This window comes from Heterodontus francisci, chromosome 5 (genome assembly GCF_036365525.1).
Source record: "Heterodontus francisci isolate sHetFra1 chromosome 5, sHetFra1.hap1, whole genome shotgun sequence".
Taxonomy (NCBI): Eukaryota; Metazoa; Chordata; class Chondrichthyes; order Heterodontiformes; family Heterodontidae; genus Heterodontus; species Heterodontus francisci.
The window spans coordinates 149,687,250-149,714,410 of record NC_090375.1 but is presented as its reverse complement, the minus strand read 5'-3'; the positions used below and the strand labels follow the sequence as shown (position 1 = coordinate 149,714,410).

Sequence of the window (27,161 nt, the reverse complement as noted above, 5' to 3'; positions counted from 1 at the left end):
TTGTGAAGCAGCGCCTGACATTTTTTTCCTTCAAGTATTTATTGAATTCCTGTTTGAAAGTTATTGAATCTGCTTCCACCACCCTTTCAGGCAGTGCATTCCAGAAAACAACTCTGCATAAAAAAAAAGTTTCCTCAGGTCGCTTCTGGTTCTTTTGCCAATCACTTTAAATCTATGCCCTCTAGTTACTGACATTTTTGGCACTGTAAACAGTTTCTCCTTATTTACTCTATCAAAACTGTTCATGATTTTGAACACCTCTAACAAATCTTCCCTTAATCTTCTCTGCTTTAAAGACAACAACCCCAGCTTCTTCCGTCTAAGTGAAGACCCTCATTCCCAGTACCATTCTAGTAAATCTCTTCTCTTAACATCCTTCCTAAACTGTGGTGTCCAGAATTGAATATAATACTCTAGCTGAGGCCTAACCACTGTTTTACAAAGATTTAGCATAACTTTGTACTCGATGCCTCTATTAACAAAGCCAAGGATCCCAAATGCTTTTTTTTTTTTAAAAAAAAGTCTTCACAACTTTTCCTGCCTTTTTCACCAGGGTTTCTGTTCTTGCAGCTGCTGTAAAATTATACCATTTATTTATAATGCCTTGCCTCATCATTCCTTTCAAATTTCCCCATATGTCTGCCCATTTCACCATTCTATGTCCTCCTGAAGTCAGTTACTATCCTCCACATTATTTACATTTCTGAATTGTATGTCATGTGTAAACTTTGAAATTATACACAATGTCTCCAAATTTGCGCCATCGTGTTAGGCTGACTGGTCTGTAATTGCCGGGTTTATACCCTTCTCCCTTTTTGAGCAGGCTGTAACATCTGCAATCCACTGGCACTTTCCCCATATCGATGGAGCTTTGGAAGACTGTGGCCAGAGCCTTTGCCGTTTCCACCCTTGCGTCCGTCAGTAACCTAGAAAGCGTCCCATCCTGACTGATGACATTTCTACTTTGAGTACTGTCAATCTTTTTAAGTACATAGTTGTTTTTTTTAAAATCCTACTCAATATCGGTACTACCTCGACAGCTACATTGGCATCATCCACTTCTCTAGCAAAAACCAATGCAAAGTATTCAGTTAATACCTCAACCATACGTCTGCCTCCATAAGATTTCTTTTGTCCCCAATTGGCCTGCCCTTCCCTTTTAATAACATATAAATGTAAAAGCATAGTCAAAGACTTTTGGGTTTCCTTTTTATGTTAGCTTTTTAAAATACTTTTATGGGATGTGGGCGTCGCTGCCAAAGCCAGTGTCCGTTGCCCATCCTTAATTGCCCTTGACAATTGAGTGGCTTGCTAGGCCATTTTAGAGGGCAGTTCAGAGTCAACCGCATTGTTGTGGGTCTGAAGTCACATGTAGGCCAGATCAGGGAAGGATGGCAGATTCCCTTCCCGAAAGGATATTAGTGAACCAGATGGGTTTTTACAACAATTGACAATGGTTTCATAGTCACCATTAGACTAGCTTTATTAACTCCAGATTTTATTAATTGAATTCAAATTTCACCATCTGCCTTGGTGGGATTCGAACCCATATCCCCAGTTTATGCCGAGGCCTCTGGATTACTAGTCCCCAGTGACAGCTGCTAATCTATTTTCACACTCTTTTTTCCCCCCCTCTTATTCCCTTTTTAGATCTCCTCTGTAATTGCTGCGTTTGGCTTCATCATAAGCCTTCTTTTCCCATTTCATTTTAATCTCTATCTTTAAGTTATCCGGGGAGCTCCAGCTTTGGATGCCCTTTCTTTCCCCCTTGTATCTACTCACTATCCAAACCACCTCTCCCTTGAAGGCTGCCCATTGTTAAATTACTGTTTTGCTTACTAATCTTTGATTCCAATACACCTGCACAAGATCCCTTTCTAACTCACTGCGACTCGCCCTCCTCTAGTTAAGTATTTTTACGCATGATTGTTCCTTGTCCACTAGGTCCTTTACTGTAATATGTGGACTTTTGAATGCTAGAATGATTAAATTCCATGCTTTTTGCAAAAATAAGGGGAATATACTAGCTTGCATCTACAACCACATCTGGTTAAAAAGCAGTGAAGTCACATCTATTAACAAACTGCAAAACGAGTAAATTGCATTCCTAATATTCAAAAAGCAAGATTTGCTGTGTTGATGGCACATTAGACAAGTTCCTCATCTACATATGGGTGAAATTTCTTTTTATAAATTGCATCATGAAGACAATGCGGAAAATATTCTCAATTCATACTTGATACTGCATTACAACAAAGCTCACAATTTTCCAGTATTAATGCTTTACTAATGATTGTTTATTTCAACTGTCCAAAAACTTCAAACTGAGACAGATTTATTAGGTAAGGCTAATAAGGGATGTGAAGCAAAAGTGAGCAATTGCAATTGAGGTACAGATCAATTATGATCTAATTGACTGGTGGAACAGGCTCAAGGGACCAATCCTTCAGAAGATTCAAATATTTTAAATCCACGTGACATGTTACTCTTTAAAATGCCACATACCTTTCCTCCGAGTTGTACAGTCGAGCCAACCCAAAATCAGCAAGTTTTATCTGCCCCCTGGTGGCAAAGAAAATTACATTCAATTAAAAGGTACTCGAACCTCAAATTTTTAATCTTTACATTTATTTTGGTTGTTTGAACACATTTGGGACACTACTAGTATCAACATTTTGAATTCACCAACCGTGCAACACAATTTTTAAAATGGACAAACTATTTAACAATTTTATAATCTTAATACAATAAATTTTCAAGTATTTTATATATGTACAAGAAAAATTTGTAAAAATTGTAGTTCTAGACACTGTAAATAGCTTAATATCATTGGTATCTCCTAAAATGAGAATGAGGAATGCACAATTATAAAAATTATTAGAGTCTCAACAGATCTGGAGAAATGGTTTTTCTTTTTATTATAAGCACAGTGTAGTTAATGAATCATAACCAAAGCAACATCTTGATCTTTAAAATGCTAGCACATTAAGTACAACCATATAAAGGCCTGCTCAGGTAAAAAAAAAAACTGAACCCAACCAAAACCCGACCCGGGCCAGAGTCCTTTAATTTTTTTTCGTGCCTGACCTGACACGAATATCACAATAAATTTGATGATATCAAACATGCAATTATGCTGTACCTTGTCCAAATGGTAATACTTGTGATCCTGTTCATCCGTTCCAGCAGCAGGCTATTCCTGCAGATGGAGCTGTGGGGAATCATGGGTGAGCCCGATCCCGTGAGTTTCTGGAAGCAGCCCAATCCGACCCGAGCCCGAATGCTGGACTCGGAATATAGACCCAATCCGACCCGAACCCGACATGTAGTCGGGTCTAGTCGGGTTCAGGTCGGGTAGCCAGGCTTTACAACCACAGTTAAAAGTTCAGAGAACAAAACTAGGATTACAACATTTCCAGCAGATTCATGCAATGGAAAAACTTGTACTCAATAGGGAAACCAAATCAAGAATATTTTCCTTCTATTTTTAACTCTTTACACCGTCTTTCCAGAAGCTAAGGGGTGTGAAGTATTGGATGTGATAAACATAGGAAGGAAGTATTAATGGGATTAGCATCCTTGAAAGTGGATAAATCACCAGGGCCGGATGAAATGTACCCCAGGCTGTCAAAAGCCAGCGAGGAAATAGCAGAAGGTCTGGCCATCATTTTTCAGTCCTCACTAGATACAGGCGTGGTGCCGGAGGATTGGAGGACTAGTAACAGTGTACCTTTGATGAAAAAGGAAGCGGGGGATAGACCGAATAATTACAGGCCAGTCAGTCTAACCTCAGGAGTGGGCAATTATTGGAATCAATTCTGAGACACAGAATAAATCGTCACTTAGAAGGGCACGGATTAATCAAGAATAGTCAACATGGATTTGTTAAGGGAAGATCTTGTCTAACTTGATTGAATTTTTTTGAAGTAGTAACAAGGAAGACTGATGAGGATAGTGCAGTTGATGTGGTCTACATGGATTTTAGCAAGGCTTTTAACAAGATCCCATATGGCAGACTGGTTAAAAAAAAGCCCATGGGATCCAGGGAAATGTAGTATGGTGGATACAAAATTGGCTCAGTGGCAGGAAACAGGGTAATTGTTGATAGGTGTTTTTGCGACTGGAGGGCTGTTTCCAGTGGCATTCCACTTGGGTTCAGTACTTGGTCCCCTGCTTTTTGTGACATAACGATTTGGATGTAAATGTAAAGGGCCTGATCAAGTTTGCAGATGACACAAAAATTGGCTGTGTGGTTGATAGCGGGGAGGATAGCTGGTGGCTGCAGGAAGATATTGATGGACTGGTCAGGTGGGCAGAAAAGTGGCAAATGGAATTCAACCCGGAGAAATGCAAGGTGATGGAAGGTCAAACAAGGCAAAGGAATACACGATTAATGGGAGAATACAGAGAGGTGTAGAGGGAGTGAGGGACCTTGCAGTGATCCCTGAAAATAACAGGACAGGTCGATAAGGTGGTTAAGATGGCATATGGAATCCTATCCTTTATTAGCTGAGGTATAGAATACAAGAGCAGAGAGATTATGCTGGAACTGTATAAATCATTGGTTAGGCTGCAACTTGAGTAGTGTGTGCAGTCTTGGTCACCTCATTACAGAAAGAATATAATTGCAATAGAGAGAGTGCAGAGGAAATTTACGAGGATGTTGCTGGGACTGGAAAAATGCAGCTATGAGGAAAGATTGGATAGGCTGGGGTTGTTCCCTTTAGCATGAGAGAGAGACAGGAAGGTAGAAGCAGAGAGATTAAAACAATAAGTACAAGCAAGCAAGGTTGGGGGTGAGAGGCAGAAGGAAAAAGAGAAACAAAGGAATGGAGGTTGAAAGGTTTAAGGAGAACAAGAGACAAGACAGCATGTGTGAAGTAATGGAAGGAGAGTGACAGCAATCAGCAGGGGAGAAAAAGAAAATGAGGGAGAAGGTAGGATTGACCATCCCCTTGACTCTCCCAAAAGACAGAGGGAAAAAATCACAATGACAGACCAATGCAAACAAACTAAAACCACTTGGTCAAATACACAAATGGCAAATAATACTGCAAGATACTAAATCAGCACAATATGTAAACAAAATTGGAATCTTTTCATAAGGGATTAATGTATCCTTTGCAGAATGTATTTCTTACATGGTTGATTAGCAAGACTCTTGGCTGAAATGGTTTTTCACAGACTTAGAAAATGGATAGTGTAAATCACAATTCATCCACAGAATTCAGATCTCTAGACAGAACTAAGGCCTGAGAGTGCGACCCAGGCTTAATGTCACTCAAGTCAGAGCTGTCAATCACAATGGCACTACAGTGCAAACTATTGACTAGAATCTGGATGTATAGATGTTCACCAAACGCCTGGTTTGCCAAGCCTTGACTATGTAAATTTAATTATTACCTTCTTCTTAGAAGGTCCCTCGGGACCAGGGATGACTTTCTTCCACTCCAGGGTTGGGGGTCTTTAGGTGACTGAGTAGTCCAATTCTGGATCCACCCACTCTGCCACAGGTGGGGCAGGTGGTATTTGATGAGGCGAGTGGATGGGATGTTCGAATTTCCGAACGATCCTTCTGTTTGCGCTTGGTCACTGCCTGGGCATGTCGACGTTGTTCGAACTGGCTGGCACCTTCATGGTTGCTTCTTCTCCATTTTCGGCAGTTTCGGGCAAGAGATTCCCATGAATCAGTGGAGATCTCACGTTTTTTCAGGGACACTTTAAGGACGTCCTTCTAGTGTTTCCTCTGCCCTCCGGGAGCTCGGAGTAGAAAGCTCGTTTTGGGAGTCTTGTGTCAAGCATACGGACGATGTGACCCGCCCAGCATAACTGACCATTGTCTCTAAACTGGGAATGTTGGCCTGAGAGAGAACACCGATATTGGAGTGCCTGCCCTGCCGCTGAATTTGCAAGATCTTGCAGAGGCACCACTGGTGATACCTCTCCAGGGCTTTGAGATGTCTGCTGTACCGTATCCATGTTTCCAACGCATACAGGAGGGCAGGTAACACTGCGACCCTGAGCTTGGTGCCAGATTTGAGGTCTTTGTCTTTGAACACTTTTTTCCTCAGATGACCGAACGCTGTGTTGGAATATTGGAGGCGATGCTGAGTTCCACTGTCGATGTCTGCCCTTGCTGAGAGGAGGCTCCCAAGGCATGATAGGCGATCCACACTGTTCGCCGTGGATCTTGATAGTTCTAAGCGTCGCAACACTGCCCCAGACTAACAACTCACCAACAACTTTCTCCACCCTTCATTTCGCAGAACTGCTTCTATTTTAAATCAGTTTCAGAACTGCATGAGATAAAACACAGAATTCTCCCAAAGATGCAATGGTGGGTGGGGGTGAGAAATAATTCAGAGTCAAGTTCAATCCTGCCCTTTAAAGCACTGACACAATTTCTAGAGACATGGGCTAATAATCAGTCATTCTACTAGCAACAGCCAATTTAACACAAACACTTGAGACCCTTAGATGGAACACTGCTATGCCACACAGCATATTTACCCAGAGGCACCAGAGACACCATGGAAAACAGAACTTACTCCATTAATTAGACTACTCAAGTTCAAAAACATAAAATGCTGGAAAAACTCCAAGTCAAGCAGTATCTGCAAAGAAAGGAAAAATGTTAGTATTGTATAACCTTCGTCAGAACAGTTATACCTGAGATGTTAACATTTTTCCTTTCTTTACAGATACTGCCTTAACCTGCTGAGTGTTTCCAGCTTTTCCTGTTTGTTTTCAAATTCCAGCATGTACTATATTTTATTGTTAGTCACCAACAAAGCATCTGAATTACTCAAAAGTATATTCCACGGTAGAGCTTGCCGTCTGACCTAGTGCTATTAGACTCCTTCCATATCTGCATGGAAGGTGAAGGTCAGAAGCATGGAGCAGATGATGTCAAAGAGTGGGGGCTAGGACACACCTCTTTCCTGCCATTTTTCACTCCAAAACTGTCAGAGGTGGAGCCATCAAACTGTACAGTGCAGCGCATGTTATCATGGAAGGACTGGATAAGACTGAGGAGCTTCAGTGGACAGCCAGCTTTTCCCAAAATCTTGTACAGCCCTGCTCTGCTGACAGTGTCGAATGCCTTAGTGAGATCTACGAAAGGAAGGTAAAGGCATATCTCTGTTCCCTACACTTCTCTTATAGCTGGCGTAGGAGAAGACCATGTCCACAGTAGGTCTGCTGGCACGGAAACTGCACTGTGCTTCCGGGTACACTCAGTCTGCAAGTGAATGGACTCAAGTATGACCCCAGCAAAGGCGTTAGACGCTAAGGAGTGAGATACCCCTGTAGTTGTTGCAGTCTCATCTGTCACCTTTATTTTTGTATACTGTGATGATTCAGCATCACGCATCTCCTGCGGAACACAGCCAACTTTCCAGCAGAGGAGGAGGTCATAGAGGTGTGGCAATAGATGAGTTTCCGTGCTTGAGTGGTTTGGCTGGGATTCCGTCCTTGCCGGGTGCCCTCTGTTTGCTAGGCAGTCTATGGCCTTCTTGAGCTCCAGAGATGAGGGTTCTTCATCTATCTCAACCATGACAGGAAGTTGTGGGAGAGCGTCAAGCACAAACTGGGAGATGTCCAACTCTCAGGAGTACAACTCACAGCAGTATTCAGCCCAGCAGAACGTCTATTTAATTCGGTGAGTACTTCACCATCTGCCGACTTCTGGGGAGCAACTTTGGTGATGGCAGGGCTAAGCGCCCTTTTGATCCCGTCATACATAGCTTGTAGATTTCCTTCGTCATATGCAGTATGCAATCTATCAAGGTTGAAAGCAACGACAAAAACACATCATGTCCTGATCAGAGAACTCCTCTACACTGACAATGCTGCACTAGTCACTCACATGGAAACTCAGCTAAAAAGACTCATGGACTGTCTCTCCCATGCCTGTAACTTGTTCTATGAACATACAAATTAGGAATAGGAGTAAGCCACTCTGCCCCTTGAGCCTGCTTCATCATTCAAGATGATCATGGCTGATCTGATTGTAACCTCAACTCCACATTCCCGCCTGCCCCCAATAATCTTTCACCCCTTTATCAACCTCTGCCGTAAGAATATTCAAAGACTCTGCTTCCACCGCCTTTTGAGGAAGAGTTCCAAAGACTCACGACCCTCAGAGAAAAATTCTCATCTGTGTCTTAAATGGGCCACCCCTTACTTTTAAATAGTGACCTAGTTCTAGATTCTCCAACAAGAGGAAACATGCTTTCCACATCCATCCTGTCAAGACCCCGAAGAATCTTATATGTTTCAATCAAGTCACCTCTTATTCTTCTAAACTCCAGCCGATACAAGTCTAGCCTGTCCAACCTTTCCTCATAAGTCAACTCGCCCATTCCGGGTATTAGTCTAGTAAACCTTCTCTGAATTGCTTCCAATGCATTTACATCCTTCCTTAAATAAGGAGACCAATACTGTACACAGTACTCCAGATGTGGTCTCACCAATGCCCTGAATAGCTTAAGCGTAACCTCCCTACTTTTGTATTCAAGTTCCCTCGCAATAGACAATAAAATTCCATTAGCTTTCCTAATTACTTGCTGAACCTACATACTACCCTTTTACGACTCATGCACTAGGACACCCAGATCGCTCTGCAATCTCTCACCATTCAGGTAATATACTTTATTCATCCTGCCAAAATGGATAATTTCACATTTTCCCACATTATACTCCATTTGCCAGATCTTTGCCCACTCACTTAACCTACCTATATCCCTCTGTAGCCTCCTTATGTCCTCTTCACAACTTACTTTCCTATCTATCTTTGTGTCATCAGAAAATTTAGCAACCCTTCGGTCCCTTCATCCAAGTCATTTATATAAAATATTGAGGCCCCAGTACTGATCCCTGTGACACACCACTAGTTACATTTTGCCAACCAGAAAACGACCCATTAAGCCTACTCTCTGCTTCCTGTTAGCTAGCCAATCTTCTATGCATGCTAAAATATTATCCCCTACACCATGAGCTTTTATTTTCTGCAATAACCTTTGATGTGGCACCTTATCAAATGCCTTCCGAAAATCTATGTACAGTACATCCACCAGTTCCCCTTTATCCACAGCACATGTTACTTCTTCAAAGAACTCCAATAAATTGGTTAAACATGATTTCCCTTTCATCAAACCATGTTGACTCTGCCTGATTACCTTGAATTTTTCTAACTGCCCTCCTATAAAGTCTTTAATAGCTTCTAACATATTCCCTATGACAGATGTTAAGCTAACTGACCTTAGTTTCCTGCTTTCTGTCCCCCTCCCTTTTTGAGTAAAGGAGTTACATTTGCTATTTTCCAATCTAATGGAACCTTCCCCTAATCTAGGGAATTTTGGAAAATCAAAACCAATGCATCAACTATCTCACTTGCCACTCCTTTTAAGACCCAAGGATGACGTCCATCTGGTCCCGGGGACCTGTCAGCCCGCAGCTGCAACAATTTGCTCAGTATCACTTCCCTGGTGATTGTAATTTTCTTGAGTTTCTCCCTCTCTTCCATTTCCTGATTTACAGCTATTTCTGGGATGTTACTAGTATCCTCTATGGTGAACAGCGATGCAAAATATCTGTTTATTTCATCTGCCATCTCATTTTCCCTTATTAATTCCCCAGACACACTTTCTGTAGGACCAACTCCTTGACTATAGCATCAAGAGAACAGTGATCATGGGACAAGGTCTTGCACCTCTGCTCCTGACCACACTAAACAACACCCCACTGGATGTGGTTAGCAAATTCTGTTTCCTTGAGTCCATGCTGACAGACAACCTGCCCCTTGATGCACAGTTCAGTACATGCATAGGGAAAACAGCTACCACCTTTGGCCGACTCACAAAACGCGCATGGGATAACACCAAGTGACCCTTAGGACCATGCTGATGCTTTATCAGGCCTGTGTTCTCAGCACCTTGCTGTATGGCTGTGAAACATAGGCGACTTACAGATACCAGGAGTTGTTCAATAATTTCCATCTTGGCTGCACATTATGGGTATATCCTGGCAGGACAAAAATCACAAATGTGGCAATCCTCTCAAAGGCAGTGCTCCCAAGTGTGTTGGAATTAATCAAACAGGTGGCTTCGGTGAATCGGACACATCCGCAGCATGGAAGAAAGTCACATATCCAAGGACCTTCTGTATGGTGAGATAGCCCGGGCCAGATGACCAGTGGGCTCCCAAAGCTCTGCTTCAAGGATGCTTGCACGTGGGACATGGAGGCCCTAAAGGTCAGAAGTCACTAGCCAGTGAAAGAGGCAACTGGTTGTGCACTACCACAACGACTAGTGGCTACAGCAGCAGGTGCCAAAACCGAAAACAACTCTCAGCATCACTTGGCAGCTTCACGTGCGGCACTTGTGGCAGAAGCTGCACCTCAAGGATTGGCCTTCACAGCCATCAGCAAAGGTGCACCAAGAGAAGACACTCCACCTAAATGGATTGTTTGCTGCGGGTCCATCATCTGAGGGAAGGATGGCAACCAACCATATTCTACAGTTCAATTCCGTTCATTATGGTCATTCATTCATTATTCATAGTGCCTTCGTTCCTTACACCGTAAGTCTACATTCTAGAGTTCAAGTCCAATCACCCATTTTCTTTTGGGGGGGGAGTGTTTCCTGACTACACAGAGCAGGCGCAGAGCGATCACCGATGTCATCAGTGCATCCAAACATCTGCACATGCGTTCAACTATGTCACCGCGCAATGACGTCAGACGTAACGATGTTTGAGCGTTGCCTCACCGCTCAATGGCTGCAAATGCTGCCTCCATTCCCCGCAACAGTATCCGGCTTCAGCCGCGTGCTTCCCACCTCGGTGCATCCCCACCCCGGCCTTGCCGCTCTGGCCACTCACTCCTGGTCTTGTTGCTCCCACCCCACCTCAACTGCTCCCCCCAAGCCTTGCCACTTCTCCCGGCATCGCCGCTCCCTCCAGACATTGCCGCTCCCCCCCATAGCCGCTCCCTCCCAGCCTCGCCACTTCTCCCCTCGGCTGCTCCTTCCCGGCATCGCCGCGCCCCCCCAGCCCCGTCGCTTCCCTCCGGCTTTGCCGCATTCCCCCTCTGCCAACCGTTCTCCATTTCAACCACTTTCTGAAGCACTTGTAACCATCTTCAGCCAGAAGTGCCGAGTAATGATTCATCTCAGCCTCTTCCAAAGGTCCCCAGCATCACAGATGCCAGTCTTCAGACAATTCAATTCACTCCACATGAAATCAAGAAACAGCTGAAGGCATTAGATACAGCAACGATATTGGACCCTGACAACATTCCAACTATAGTACTGAACACTTGTGCTCCAGAGCTAGCCATGTCCCTAGCCCAGCTATTCCAGTACAGCTATAACACTGACATCTACCAAACGACGTGGAAAATTGTCCAGCTTTGTCCTGTCCACAAAAAGCAGGACAAATCCAATCCGGCCAATTACTGCCCCAATCTATTTCCAATCAGCAGCAAGTGATGGAAGGTGCCATTGACAATGCTATCAAGCAGCACTTACTCAGCAATAACCTGCTCACTGATGTTCAGTGTGGGCTTCACCCGGGTGCTCCATACCTCATTACAGTCTTGGTCCAAACATGGACAAAAGAGCTGAGTTCCAGAGGTGAGGTCAGAGTGACTTGCCCTTGACATCAAGGCAGCATTTGACCAAGTGTAGCATCAAGGAGCCCTTGCAAAATTGAAGTCAGTGGGAATCATGGGGAAAGCTCTCCACTGATTAGTCATACCTAGCACAATGATAGTTGTGGTTGTTGGAGGCCAATTATCTCAGCCCCACGACATTGCTACAGGAGTTCCTCAGAGTAGTATCCTCGGCCCATCCAACTTCAGCTACTTCATCGACGGCCTTCCCTCCATCTTAAGGTCAGAAGTGGGGATGTTCGCTGATAATTGTGTAAATCTGAGTTCTTTTTGCCTTCAGTCTGGTTCAGTAAATATACCGAGTCGGTGTACGTAAAATCAATTACTTTATTTGCGCATTTAGCCGGCTGAATTACTCTAATGCAACGACACTGACTCCACCCCAGAGTCTGTCGGGTCCACCAGAGTAAGTGTTGTTCATGATACAGATACTACTGTTTATACATTAAGATTCATGCTACACCCCCTTGTTTAACCAATCAGTGCGGTACAATTCGACTTCACCCACGTGGTGACATGCAGTACATCTGTTACTGAGGTTACAATACACTCCATTCTCAATACATACTTGTTACTAATAAAATATTGTTTTGTACCAGCAAGATAAAACAAAGCGGACAAGCAAGCTAATTAGCAAGAGCATAGGAATCATCAATAAACATTCTGGTCTCACTCCCTACATTGATCATGAGTTCTGTTTCTACCTTGTGACAAGTAATTGCGGCGTATCCTGCTATCCCTATTAGGTGTACATTCCTGAGTGTTTCGTGCAGTCTGCAGCTACAAGTAGTGGCAGCTCACGAAGATAAGAGGGGCCTAGCACTCCTGATCACTCACACAGGGATGGACATCATTTGATTCACAGGAGTCCATTTGTTCCAAACCACAGGGAGTCACACAATCAGGCCATAAAGAACAGACGGCCTTGCAATTACCAGCGTCGGCTAGTCTTTACAGTCTCACACGCTCTGCCTTTACTTTTAACTATTTCATTGTGGTTTCTGCCACTTAAAATCAAAGCTCAGCAAAGCTACTATTCCTAACTTGGCTATATTTCCCATTAAGCATAGTGCCATGCCTTTCTGCTCACTTCCACAATTGCACAGTGTTCGGTATCATTCGCGACTCCTCAGATACTAAAGCAATCCATGCCTCCATACAGCAAGACCTGGACAACATTCAGGCTTGAGCTGATAAATGGCAAATAACATTTGCATCACACAAGGGCCAGGCAATGATCATCTCCAACAAGAGAGAATCTAGCCATCTCCCCATGACGTTCAACTGCATTACCATCGGTGAATCCCCCACCATCAACATCCTGGGGGACACCACTGACCAAAAACTGAACTGAACCAGCCATATAAATACTGTGGCTACAAGAACAGGTCAGAGTCTAGGAATTCTGCAGCGAGTAACTCACATGCTGACTCCCCAATGCCTGTCCACCATCTACAAGGCATAAGTCAGGAGTGTGATGGAATACTCTCCACTTGCCTGGATGAGTGTAGTTCAAACAACCAACAATTCACATTTCAATATTTTCTGTTCCTGAATGGAGTCAGTTTAAAGAATGAACAATGTCTAAGCAGCAAATTTTAAGCATTTCAAATTTGATATTAATGAGGATGTCACTGTTTAAATGTTGAACAAGTCCACTCCCACTATTAAACTCTTTTTTCCAACAGACAAAGCATGCACAACCTGCACAAAGGCAGGCGATTAACTATAGGTCAGCTTCAAAGGTGGTGGACTGAAAAGCCCACTCAATGCACCCCAAGGTTATTAGGTGATGGTAGGGACCTGATGTAAAATGACCATGATGGAAACACACAATTAAAATATACTGGCACCAAGAACATATCAATATTTCATAGTCGTATCTTTAATAAACATGGGCCGAGTGGCCTCCATCTGTGCCATAATGCCAGACTATTTCCTAGCAGCTACAGCATTACTCAGCACCAGGGAAACAAACTTGCTGCTCAAATGAACGCTCCTCTCAGAAGCACAAGTGGAGGATGAGGACATTTATGCCAGAATGGCACTCTATCTGGAAGATCTCAGCTGACAAACATAACCAAAGAAAGAATGTTGAAATTGAGCTACATTTTTAAGTGGCAACAACAAACAAGAACAGAAAAATATAGCAAAATGCTGAACCCAGGAGTATTTCCAAAGAGATTTGCAAAACTTTCAAATTAAAATTATTTTTAAAAAATTAAAAATGCTAACAAACTTTTTCTTAGTTGAAGACAATCACAACAATGCTGCCACCAACCAGACTAAAATCAAGGAAGGCCAGACAAAAGCAAATCATACAATGTTAGACTAGGGAAAGTCACACCCATTTCAACATCTGGCATGACCTCAAATAGATCAAAATAGCAGAGATGAACTGTACAGAGTCTGCAGGTAGAAAGGCGAGAGAAGCGCTAGGTTGGATACAGGAATCTTCAAAAATATAATAAAAGGATATTCAGATAGAAAAGAGAAACCTGAAGAGCATAGCTGAAGCTGTTCAATAAAAGAGCAAGAAATCCTCAATGCACACAACAGTAAAACGACTGTCCGAAGAAAGGTAGGAACCTTAAAGAACACCAACAGGATAGAGAGAGAATTCACACAAAATAGTTGATATATTCAATTATTACCTCTTTCAAGTATTCACTAGAAACATATTCTCCATTATTGGAGATAGTCTGGGTAGGCGTAATGACTGACAAACAGGTAGGATGAAACCTGTGAAGTGCTGACATCATCCTGAGAGTTGATGAATGCTGGAACAATTTCACTAAATTGAAAGTAAGCTAATAGGCTCATATTCAAAAAGCAAATAAGACAACTACAGCCTTACATTAAAAACTAAAAAAAAAAATTACCAAGCATAAACTGGAGGATCACCTATATAACCTGATAAACTGGAGCCATCAAGGCTTCACAAGGGCAAAATCCTACCTATCACCCTTTTTTTAAAAAAAGAAAATGACATCCCAAGTGGACTGTGGAAAGGCTTATGATGTAGTGATTTCCAGGGAGTCTCGACGAAGTTTTTCAGGGAAGAATGGTAAACAAGCTTAAAGTGGTGCAATTCAAATTAAAACCTGAAAATACATAAGAAATTGGCTGAAGGGAAGTCAAGCAGCAGGTACTTGTTAGGACAGTGATATAGAGGTGGAGAAGTACTGTGTAAAGTTTCCCAAGTGTTGGTGCCAGGGCCCCCTATTGTTTTTAATTATCAACAGCCTTCAAAAACCCAAATACAAATTGGCCAGATTTGTAAACTAAGGGTAGGAATATCATTTAAGTCTGTTGAGCGCACCCAAGGATGCATCAGTATCAGCTACAAAGGATTGTGATCTTTTTAGATCAGTGTCCCAATTTGGACAGTGGAACAGCCTATAGCATTTAGATGAATAATAAAGTGACATAATGACGACTGCAAAAGTTGCTAAACTGTGCCCTGCAACAAAATGTGCTGCAGAAAGTGAAAAATGGGGAAGTAGAGATTTCTATGGTTTGGAGTCTGAAGTGAATCTAGTTCCATCAAGTCCTAGATTGCAATTATTTGCTTAGTTCTCATCTTCCTCCATGTACTCCAAAAATATTATCTTGCTGTACTTGCTGGATTGAGTAGACCTGACAAGTAGCATCTTGCATCAAAATCAAAACGCCTTTTGTATATACAAGGGTTTGAAACTGAACGAATGAATCAGAATTGAAAGGACTCCAATTTATAAGTAATTTCCATTTACAAGCATCTCTTATTTCATACCAGTGCTTATCAAATTGCTTACTTGAATATGGTAATATACCTGTTATTAAGCAAAATATTGGAGCACTTGATGTCTCGATGCAAAAAATTCTTCTTATGGCAGTAGTCCAGACCTTCCATTAGTTGTCTCATGAAGGATTTGATATGGTTTTCAGTGAAATGCACTAATCCTGATTCCAGAAGTCCCATTAAGTCATGGTCCATGTATTCAAACACCAAATAAAATGCACCTATGAGAGATAAGTAGAATACACTGTAAAGCAATGATGTCAGATACACTACTAACTAAGGCCTCAACTTTTAGGGTGCCTTCAAGGCGGAGATAGTTCAGGTACAGACTAGACACATTTGCACAAGGAGAAAAGGAAGGGCATCAAGTGAGTCCTCCCTGGATGATTAAAGATATAGAGATTAAAGTGAAACAGAAAAAGGCATCTTAGGATAAATGTAAGATGCATAATTTAGTAAAGATCCAAACTGAATATAAAAAGTACAGAGGAAATAGGAGGGGAAAAGAGTGTTTATGAAAGGGATCCCAGAATTCTTTTTATAAACATATAAACAATAAAATTGTCATCCAAAGGAAGGGTGGGGCTAATTAGGTGCTAAAAGGAGATCTTGTGAAGACAGAAACCACGGTTGAGGTACTAAATGAGTACGTTGCACCGGTTTTCACTAAAGAGGAGGTGGTAGCAGAGAAATCAGATAGAATAAAAATAGAGGAGGTACTAAAAAGGTCTGCAGCAATCAAAATAGGTCAGATGCACTCTTGGTTGCTGGGGGGAGGGGCCGTGGAAATTGCAGAGGCTCTGGCCATAATCTTCTATTCCTCCTTAGATATGGGAGTGGTGCCAGAGGACTGGAGGATTTGAAATGTTACACCCATGTGCAAAAAGGCAAGAGGATAAACCCAGCAACTACAGATCAGTCAGCCTAACGATAGTGTGAAAACTTTTGGACACTAACCCAAGACAAAATGAATTGTCACTTGGAAAAATATGGGTTAATAAATGAAAGCCAGTACTGATTTGTTAAAGGTAAATCGTGTTTGCCTAACTTAATTGATGAACAGAGAGGGTTATGAGAACTATAGAAAAATTACAGCACAGCAGGAGGCCATTCAGCCAGTCATGTCCACACCGGTTGAAAAAACTAACTGCCCAATCTAATCCCACTTTCCAGCACCTGGTCTATAGCCTTGCCGGCTACAGCACCTCAGGTGCATGTTCAGGTACCTTTTAAAAGAATTAAGGGTTTCTGCCTCCACCACCATTCCTGGCAGTGAATTCCAGACACCCACCACCCCTCTGGGTGAAAAAAGGTTTTCCTCATGTTCCCTCTAAACCTCCCACCAATCATCTTAAATCTGTGCCCCCGGTAATTGGCCTCTCCGCTAGGGGAACAGGTCCTTCCTGTCTACTCTAGCTAGGCCCCTCAATTTTGTACACCTCTATTAAGTCACCCGTCAGCCTCCTCTGTTCTAAGGAAAACAACCCTAGCCTATCTTTCCTCAGAGCTGCAACTTACGAGCCCTGGCAACATTCTTGTAAATCTCCTCTATACTCTCTCCACAGCAATTATGCCCTTCCTGTAATGTGGTGACCAGAAATGTACACAATACTCCAGCTGTGGCCTAACCAGTGTTTTATACAGTTCCAGCATTACATCCCTTTGAATTCTATACCTCAGCCAATAAAGGAAAGCATTCCATATGCCTTCTTCACCACTCTATCTACCTATCCTGCCACCTTCAGGGGCCTATGGACATGCACACCAAGGTCTTTCACTTCTTCTACCCCTCTCAATATCCTCCCGTTTATTGTGTATTCCATTGCTTTATTTGCCCTCCCCAAATGCATTACCCCACACTTATCTGGATTGAATTCCATTTGCCACTTTTCCGCCCACTCAACCAAACCTTTGATAGCTTTCTGGAGTCTACGGCTATCCTCTTCACTATCAACTACACGGCCAAATTTTGTGTCATCAGCAAATTTCCCAATCATGCCTCCCACATTTAATTCCAAATCATTAACATATACTACAAACAGCAAAGGACCCAACACTGAGCCCTGTGGAATGCCACTGGAAGCCACTTTCCATTCACAAAACCATCCGTCGACTACTACCCTGTTTCCTGAGCCAATTCTGGATCTAACCTGCCACATTCCCCTGTATCCCACGGGCTTTCATTTCACTGACCAGTCTGCCATGCGGGACCTTGTCAAATGCCTTACTAAAATCCATGTCGACCACATCCACTGCACTTCCCTCATCAATCCTTCTTGTTACTTCCTCAAAAAACTCAATCAAGTTGGTAAGACATGACCTTCCCTTAACAAATCCATGCTGACTATCCCTGATTAATCTGTACCTTTTTAAGTGGCAGTTTATCCTGTCCCTCAGAATAGATTTTGACCACGGAGGTCAGACTGACCGACCTATAATTATTTGGCCTATCCCTCACACCCTTTTTAAACAATGGTACAATGTTCGCAGACCTCCAATCATCTGGTACCTATCCTGTATCTAGTGAAGATTTGAAGATGATCCTCAGTGCATCCGCTGTTTCCTCCCTGGCTTCTTTTAACATCCTGGGATGCAATCCATCCGGCCCTGGCAATTTATCCACTTTCAAGAATGTCAGACCCTCTAGTACTTCCCCTCTCATTATGCTTATCGTATCTAATTTTTCACACTCCTCCTCTAACTACAATGTCTACATCAACCCTCTCTTTTGTGAAGACAGACAAAAAACTTATTAAGAACCCTGCCCACATCTTCTGCATCCACACATAAGTTCCCTTGTACATCTCTTTAGTTATCCTCTTGCTCTTAATGTACTGATAAAACATCTTCGGGTTTTCCTTGATTTCACCTACCCATAATTTTTCATGTCCTCTCCTTTGCTTTTCTAATTTCCTTTTTTTACTTCACCCCTGCACTTTCTATAGCATTAAGATTTTTATGATCGGCATAAGCTTTCTTTTTCTGTTTTAACTTACCCTGTAAGCTTTGAGATAATCAGGGGGCTCTAAATTTGGCAGTACCACCCTTTATCTTTGTGGGGACATAGCAGAATCTCGCTTTTGAATGCCTCCCACTGATTTCCCTTCGAGTAGCTGTATCCAGTCCACTTCCGCCAGGTCACCTCTCAGTTTCTTAAAATTCACTTTACCCCAATTTAGAACTCTTACTCCCGTTTTATCTTTGTCCTTTTCCATGATTATGCTAGAACTTACTGTATTATGGTCACCACCTCCAAAATGATCACCCACTGTTACTTAATCCACTTGCCCAGCTTCATCACGGAAGACTAAATCTAGAATTGTGCCCCCTCTCATTGGGCTTGTTCCGTGCTAGCTAAAAAAGTTCTGTCCCCTCTGTGCCCTTCACACTGTTTGTATCCCAGTTAATAGTGGGGTAGTTGAAATCCCCAACTATTATTGCCCTATAGTTTTTGCACTCAAACTTCCCTACATATTTGTTCTTCTACCTCTCTCTCACTATTGGGGGTCTATAGCACATTCTTAGTAGTGTGGCTGCCCCTTTTTTATTTCTGAGCTCCACTCATGTGGCCTCATTTGATGATTCATTTATCATAGTATCCCTCCTCAAAGCTAGTATTGATTCCTTAATAATGCTACGCCCCCTCCTTTTTTATTTCCCTCTCTATCCCACCTGAAAACTCTATATCCAGGGATGTTGAGTTGCCATTCTTGCCCCTCGTTAAGCCAAGTTTCCGCTATAGCAACGATACCATGTTGCCTTGTGTCGATCTGTGCCCTCAGCTCACTGGCTTTATTTAGTATATTCCTTGCATTTAAATAAATACCCTTTAACACTGCCAAATTCCTGTGCTGCACACTTTTTAACCTTTGCTTCTTCTGTCATTCAGAGTCACACGCTAATTTTCTGCCTCTCGTTCCCTGCATTGAAAATGTCCTATCTGAAACTGCCCTCAGGTTCCCACCCCCCTGCCAAACTAGTTTAAACCATCCCCAACAGCACCAGGAAACCTTCTTGCAAGGATATTTGTCCCAGTCCTGTTCAGGTGCAGACTGTCCGGCTTGTACAGGTCCCACCTTCCCCAGAACCAGTCCCAATGCCCCAGAAATCTGAAGCCGTCCCTCCTCCATCTCTCCAGCCACGCATGCATCTGGTGTATTTTCCTATTTGTATACTCACTAGCATGTGGCCTTGAGAGTAATCCGGAGATTACTCCTTAGAGGTGCTGCTTGCTAGTCTCATTCCTAACTCCCTAAACTCAGCCTGCAGGACCTCATCCCTCTTTCTTCCCATATCGTTGGTATCAATGTGGACCACGACCTCTGGCTGATCTTGTGTAACTGGACTTTCAAAAGGCTTTTGATAAAGAACCACATAATAGACTTGTTTGGAAAATTGAAACCTATGGGATTAAAGGGGCAGTGGCTCCATGGATATGAAAATGTCTAAGGGATAAGAAAGTAGAGGAGCGGCAAAGTGTTTTACAAACTGGAGAGAAGTGTGCAGTGGTGCCTCCTCATGGGTCAGTGTTGGGACCACTGTTCTTTTTGGTATATATTATTGACCTGAACTTGGGTGTAAAGGGCATAATTTCAAAGTCTGCAGATGACATGAAACTTGGAAATGTAGTAAACAATGAGAAAGATAGTACCAGATTTCAGGAGGATACAGACTGACTGGTGAAATGGGCAGGCACATGGCAGATGAAATTAAATGCAAAGTATGAAGTGATACATTTTGAGAGGAAGAATGAGGTGAAGCAATAGACTAAATGATACAATTTTAAAGGGGATGTAGTAACAGGGAGACCTAGAGATGTACATACACACGTCTTTGAAAGTGGCAAGACAAGTTGAAAAGGCTGTTAAAGGCAAAAGGGGTCCTTTGCTTTATAAATATTGAGAGTACTAAAGGAAGGAAGTTATGTTAAACCTCTAAAGAATAGTGGCTTGTCCCAGCTAGAGTATATAGTGTTCTATTCTGGGCACCACACTTTAGGAAGGATGCAATGTCTGATGAAATGGTGCAGAGAAGATTTACTAGAATGTTATCAGAGATGAAAGACTTCAATTACATTGAGAGCAGAGAGGAACTGGGGTTGTTCTCTCATAGCAGAGGTGTCCAAAATCATGAAGGATTTTGACAGAATAAATGAGAAGTTTATCATAACAGAAGGATTGGTAACCAAAGGACACAGATTTAAGGTAATTGGCAAAGGAACCAGAGGCAACAGGAGGAAAAGAATACTTGCACAGCGAATTATGATGATCTGGAATGCACTGCCTCAAAGGGTGGTAAAAGCAAATTCAATAGTAATGTTCAAAAGGGAATTGAAAACATTTGCAGGGCTGTGGGGAAAGAGCAGGGTAGTGGGACTAGTTGGATAGCTCTTTCAAAGAGGCACAGGCATGATAAGGTGAATGGCGTTCTTCTGTGCTGTATAATTCTATCATACTATGATTAGCTCCTTCCTATGACAGCATCCAAAGAATTCCTGTTGTGGCCTGATATTTACGTGAAAACATGCATAGTTGAAACCTCCTACATATAACCAGTGTCCTAGATAAACCACGTGTGTGGAGGAATACAAGACAACTTTTCATTTATAAAAATCAAAAAGACAAATTCCTGATTTTAAGAAGCTAAACTTGCAAAGTAGTTTGCAGTTACATTGTGATTGCATTAATCCATTTACTGACCAGCACAAGACTCTGACTGCATTCATTCAGTTCTAATGCAACTGAATAATGCAGCTGCATTCAGACTTAAGGCAGTTTTAAACACACTGCACCAACCAGTCCCCCAAATACTTCCAAGTCCTAAATTTTGATGGCTGCAGATACCTTTGTCTTTTTTAAAATCCAATGCGTCTTCCTTGTCAGTTACAATTTCCTTCATGTTTATGATGCTTGAGTGGTGCAACTGCCTTAGTATCTTAATCTCTCGGATAGCAGTTATAGGGAAGCCCTCCTTTTCATTATCCAAGCGGACTTTTTTTAAAGCAACCATGTCACCTGAAAACAAAATGTACAACAGATAGATATATAAATTGTAAACTTGCAACACATCCACATCAAAGGACCAAGCTATTTTCCTGAGAAATTGAGAATTGGTGAGCAAACATGTGATGCATGCAAAGACTCTGTGCTTAATACAATAGTGCCCCACAAAGCAAAAATCCTGTTTTAGAAAATTTATTTCATTTTCTTGTGCTCAAGTCAACTCTTTCGCGCCTGATTTTTTTTCCTGTATTTTACTAACATTTTTTGGTGTATCTAGACTAGAGTAGCTGAGTAGTTATGATGCCAGTATAAGCAACCCAGAGCTGAAAAATTCTAATTCCACCATGGCGAGTTGTATATATCCATTAATTTTTGGGCTGGCACTAGACAAAATGACAATGGAAGCTGCCTGATGATTGTAAACATCCAACTGGACCACCAATGTGCTTCAGGGAACAGAATCTGCCTCGATTACCAAGACCTTATGACTCCAGCCCCATGATAAATGATTGATGTTAAATTACTTAAGGTCAACAGGGGATGGACACTAAATGCTACCTTGCCAGTAACGCCAACATTCTAAAACTCAATACTTAAAAAATCTACCATATAGCAGGCATCATGATTTGGCACATCTATATGTGCAGATGGCAAAGAGTAAAGTTGTATGCTTATAATTGCTTTAATCTACCTAGACCAAAGGAGTGAGCCTTTGGCTTAGCAGGAGCATTCCCACTGGAGTCAGGTGGTGAAGGATTTGAGCCCCCATTCCAGACAGCCACAGCAAATGGAGTATGAAATATGCCTAAATTCTGGGTTATACACATTTGGATGCAGTGCCCACAGGCCTGGTGGCCGTAGTCCCACCTATGAGTCAGAGGGTCAGGTTTGGGCCCAATTCCAGACAGTCCTGACAAGCAAAGACTGGATCGCCAGCTCTGAATACTAGGTTCACCTCCAGCGGGGGTACTTACATACAATGCGTGGGTTATTTAGCCTTGGTTGCAGCCCACTTAGCAGAGATTATTCCAAAGATAAAAGAGTGAGAAAGGCAATGGAAAACCACCACAGCCCCACTTCCTTAGTAAGTGGTTTGAGAGTTTTACTTTTGAGATTGGAGTTCTTTTTATTCATTCCTGGGAGGTGAGCGTCACTGGCAAGGCCAGCATTTGTTGCCCATCCCTAACTGCTCGAGAAGGTGGTGGTGAGCTGCCTTCTTGAACTGCTGCAGTCCATGTGATGTAGGTATACCCATGTGCTGTTTGGTAGGGAATTCCAGATTTTTGACCCAGTGACAGTAAAGGAATGGTGATATAGTTCCAAATCAGGATGGTGTGTGGCTTGCAGGTGAACTTGCGGGTGGTGGTGCTCCCATGCGTCTGCTGCCCTCGTCCTTCTAGGTGGCAGAGGCCGCGGGTTTGGAAAGTGCTGTCAAGGAGCTTTGGTGAGTTGCTGCACTGCATGTTGTAGACGGTACACACTGCTATCACTGTGCACTGGTGGTGGAGGGAGTGAACATTTAAGGTGGTGAATGGGGTGCCTATCAAGCAGATTGCTTTGTCCTGGATGGCACTGAACTTCTTGAGTATTTCAGAAAAAAAAAAAGATATGCTGTCCAAGCTTTTCGTCTTGCACTCATCAGGACACTCGCATTCTTGCTAGACAGCAAAGTCTCGAGTGTCGTTGGAGCTCAACTCATCCGGACAAGTGAAGAGTATTCAATCACACTCCTGCCTTGTAGATGGTAAACAGATTTTGGTGGGTCAGGAGATAAGTTCCTCACCACAGAATTCCCATCCTCTGGCCTGCTCTTGTAGCCATAATATTTATATGGTTGGTCCAGTTAAGTTTCTGATCAATGGTAACCCCTAGAATGCTGATGGTGGGGAATTCAGCGATGGTCATTGCATTGAACGTCAAGGGGAGATGGTCATTGCCTAGCACTTGTGTGGCACCAATATTACTGGTCACCTATAATCTCAGGCCTGAATGCTGTCCAGATTTTGCTGCATGCAGGCAAGGATTGCTTCAGTATCTGACAAATCATGAATGGTACTGAACACCGAGTAACCATCAGCAAACATCCCCACTTCTGATCTTTATGATAGAGGGAAGGTCATTGATGAAGCAGCTGAAGATGGTTGGGCCAAGGACACTACCCTGAGGAACTCTAATGATGTCCCAGGGCTGAGATGATTGGCCTCCAACAACCACAACCAACTTCCTTCGTGCTTGGTATGACTCCAACCAGTGGAGAGTTTCCCCACCCCCCGATTCCCAATAACTTCAATTTTGCTCGGGCCCACAGTCAGTCAAATGTTGCCTTGATGTCAAAGGCAGTCACTCTGACCTTACCTCTGGAGTTCAGCTCCTTTGTCCATAGCTGGACCAAGGCTGTAATGAGGAACCCAAACTGAGCATCAGTAAGCAGGCTACTGCTGAGTAAGTGCCACTTGATAGCACTGTCAATGGCACCTTCCATCACTTTGCCGATGATTGATGGGGTGGTAACTAGCTGGATTGGATTTGTCCTGCTTTTTGTGGACTGGACAGACCTGGGCAATTTTCCACATTGTCAGGTCAATGTCAGTGCTGTAGCTGTACTGGAACAGCTTGGCTAGGGGAGCGGCTAGTTCTGAAACACAACTCTTAAGTACTACAGCCGGGATGTTGTGAGGGCCCATAGCCTCTGCTGTATCCTGTGCCTTCACCTGTTTCTTGATATAATTTTGGAGTGAATCGAATTGTCTGAAGACCAGCATCTGTGAAGGTGGGGACCTCAGGAGGAGGCTGAGATGGATCACCCACTTGGCACTTCTGGCTGAAAATGATTGCAGATGCTTCAGCTTGGTCTTTTGCACTGATGTGCTGGGCTCCCCTATCATTGAGGATGGGGCTGTTTGTGGAGCCTCCTCCTCTTGTTAGTTGTTTAATTGTCCACCACCATTCAAAACTGGATGTGACAGGACTGCAAACCTTTGATCTGATCTGTTTGTTGTGGGATCACATCCACTGTTTAGCATGAATGTAGTCCTCTGTTGTAACTTTATCAGGTTGGCACCTCATTTTTAGGTATGCCGGGTGCTGCTCCTGGCATGCTCTCCTACACTCCTCATTGATTCAGGGTTGGTCCCCTGGTTTAATGGCAATGGTAGAATGAGGGATATGCTGGACCATGAGATTACAGATTGTGGTTGAATACAATTCTGCTGCAGCTGATGGCCTAAGCACCTCATGCATGCTCAGTTTTGGAGCTGCCAGATCTGTTCTGAATATATCCCATTTAGCATGCAACATGATGGAGGGCATCCTCAGTGTGAAGACAGGACTTTGTCTCCACAAGGACTGTGCGGTGGTTGTTCCTACCAATACTGCCATGAGCAGATGCATCTCCGTCAGGTAGATTGACCAGGACAAGGTCAAGTAAATTTTTCATTCTAGTTAGTTCTCTCACAACCTGTCACAGGCTGGGTCTGGCAGATATGTCCTTCAGTACTCAGCCAGCTCAGTCAATAGTGGTGCTACCAAGCCACTCTTGGTGATGGACATTGAAGTCCCCTACCCAGAGTACATCCTGTGCCCTTGCTACCCTCAGTGATTCTTCCTAGTGGTGTTCAACATGGAGGAGTACTGACTCATCAGCTGAGGGAGGGCAGTAGGTGCTAATCAATAGATTTCCTTGCCCAGGTTTGACCTGATGCCATGAAACCTCATGGGGGTCTGCAGTCGATGTTGAGGATTCCCAGAGCAACCCCCTCCTGACTGTACACAACTGTGGTGCCACCTTTGTTGGCCCTGCTGGAGGGACAGGACATACACATGGATAGTGATGGAGGGGTCTAGGACATTGGGCGAGTATGACTATGTGAGGCTGTTGCTTGTCTAGTCTGTGGGACAGCTCTCCCAATTTTTGCAGAAGTCCCCAGATGCGAGTGAGAAGGACTTTGCAGGGTCGTCTTGGTACAGTGTGTTTTTGTGGTTACCGGCGCCTGGGTCGATGCTGGGTGGTCAGTATTATTCTATTTCAATTTTTCTGTAGTGATTTGATACAACTGAGTGGCTTTCTAGGCCATTTCAGAGGGCAGTTAAGAGTCAACCACAATTAATGAGGTCACATGTAGGTCAGACCAGGTAAGGATGGCAGATTTCCTTCCCTAAAGGACATTCGTGAACCAGAGGGTTTTTATGATTTGCCCTAGGGCAAAACACAACAGATAGAATGACCAAGGCTGACAACTTCTTAGGGATGGTTTACATTTCATTTACAAGAAACAACTGGAACGACCAGAAAATATATTTTTTCTAGTGTATAAAGAATATCTACATTTTTCTTCCAGTAGAAGAAGCATGTTACCATGGATAAAATTACAGCAATATTTCTTTCAGCAAAAATTGGCATCCTGTCTTTGGTCACAGATCTTAAAATCAGAACCAAAACCACTGAGGCAGGTGACTGAGTGGGACCAAGACATCCAATCATTTCTTGCAAATTAACTTAAGCCATTACTAAAAAATGTCAGTCTTGACCCATCCGTCCATTATGTTCTGCCTTAGGTTGGGCCCTAGCTCAAGCTTCAAAGCAAGTAACAGAGTGACACAAAATAGCACTGCCAAGATGAATAAAAGCTTAGCGAAGTTGGCTAAAATAAAGTTAAATCAGAAATTTTCATTACAGGACCATTAATTAGGGTTGTAGTTACTGAACACAACCAATGGATTAAGAACAAAAGTTTTTATGGAGCGGAGAATTAAACTGACAAGTGAAAATGGCTTAAAGGCTTGATTATGGGCTGAATAGTATGTTATATACAACATCCTAAAGAGAGAGGAGAGAAATCATTAAGGTGGCTACGCGCAACACAAAGCTCTTAAAGTGCCCTACGATTACTTCTTTCTGCACCCTCTCGACTGTCAGGTGTTACATGTTCCTATTTGTATTGGGCAGGTATGAAGAATCAAAAAACGACTGAATTACAATTTAGGGACACTAAAAAAAAATACAAAAAACTAAAAATCAGAAATCGAAGAAAAAGGAAGAAAATAGAAGGAATGCCCTCGGATTCTTGTCTGATTCTCACTGATATATATGCAAACTCATCGCATACAAGTCTGAACACAAATACAAAACGTCACTGATTAGTATATTAAAAACACACACAATTAATGCAGATAAAAATAATATTCAAGCCTATGGGATTCCTGCTTTTAAATCCTCTAAATATAGATGGACTTGTAACATAGTGTAACTTAATGCCAATGTCATTTATATAACATGTATAAACATGGTGTAATATGGTCAGTCCCACACTGTACTGCAGAGTTGTAAGGCATTGGTTCACGCCTTCTAACTCCAGCATAGCAAGTTTCAGGTCTTGTACACATCAATGAGATGCTCGTCACTTCTCCTAAGGAAATACAGATTAAAACAGGATCTGTCTTTCAATCTGTACTACTTTTGCACAATTTGCCTAGTGCAGAGTGGAATTGACTGAGGCCTTGGGATAAGGTTGCATGCTGCTCTCTCGACTATGAATGGGAAGACCCAAATAGAAGAATGACCATGGGTAGACACAGCTGTAGGTGCTGGCAGAGAGGACAATGGAAATGTTGAAGCTTGTGACATTCAAGATCAGAATGCTGACTGGTCGTCATCTGAGAGAATACTATGTAGCACAGGGCACCTAAAGTAGGATGGAGTGGAAGA

The 27,161-nt window shown here is 42.8% G+C and overlaps 1 protein-coding gene across 1 annotated transcript in view; it reads right to left on the bottom strand.

Annotated features, from left to right (window-relative positions):
* Window positions 1-27,161, bottom strand: part of LOC137370099 (cyclin-dependent kinase 13-like) — a 90,565-nt gene that overhangs the window by 36,630 nt on the left and 26,774 nt on the right. The window contains exons 5-7 of the mRNA XM_068032234.1: window positions 21,299-21,469; window positions 15,487-15,676; window positions 2,506-2,562 (exon numbers count right to left, since the gene is read on the bottom strand). Coding sequence (XP_067888335.1) covers window positions 2,506-2,562; window positions 15,487-15,676; window positions 21,299-21,469 — 418 coding nt within the window. The remainder of the gene's footprint in view (window positions 1-2,505; window positions 2,563-15,486; window positions 15,677-21,298; window positions 21,470-27,161) is intronic.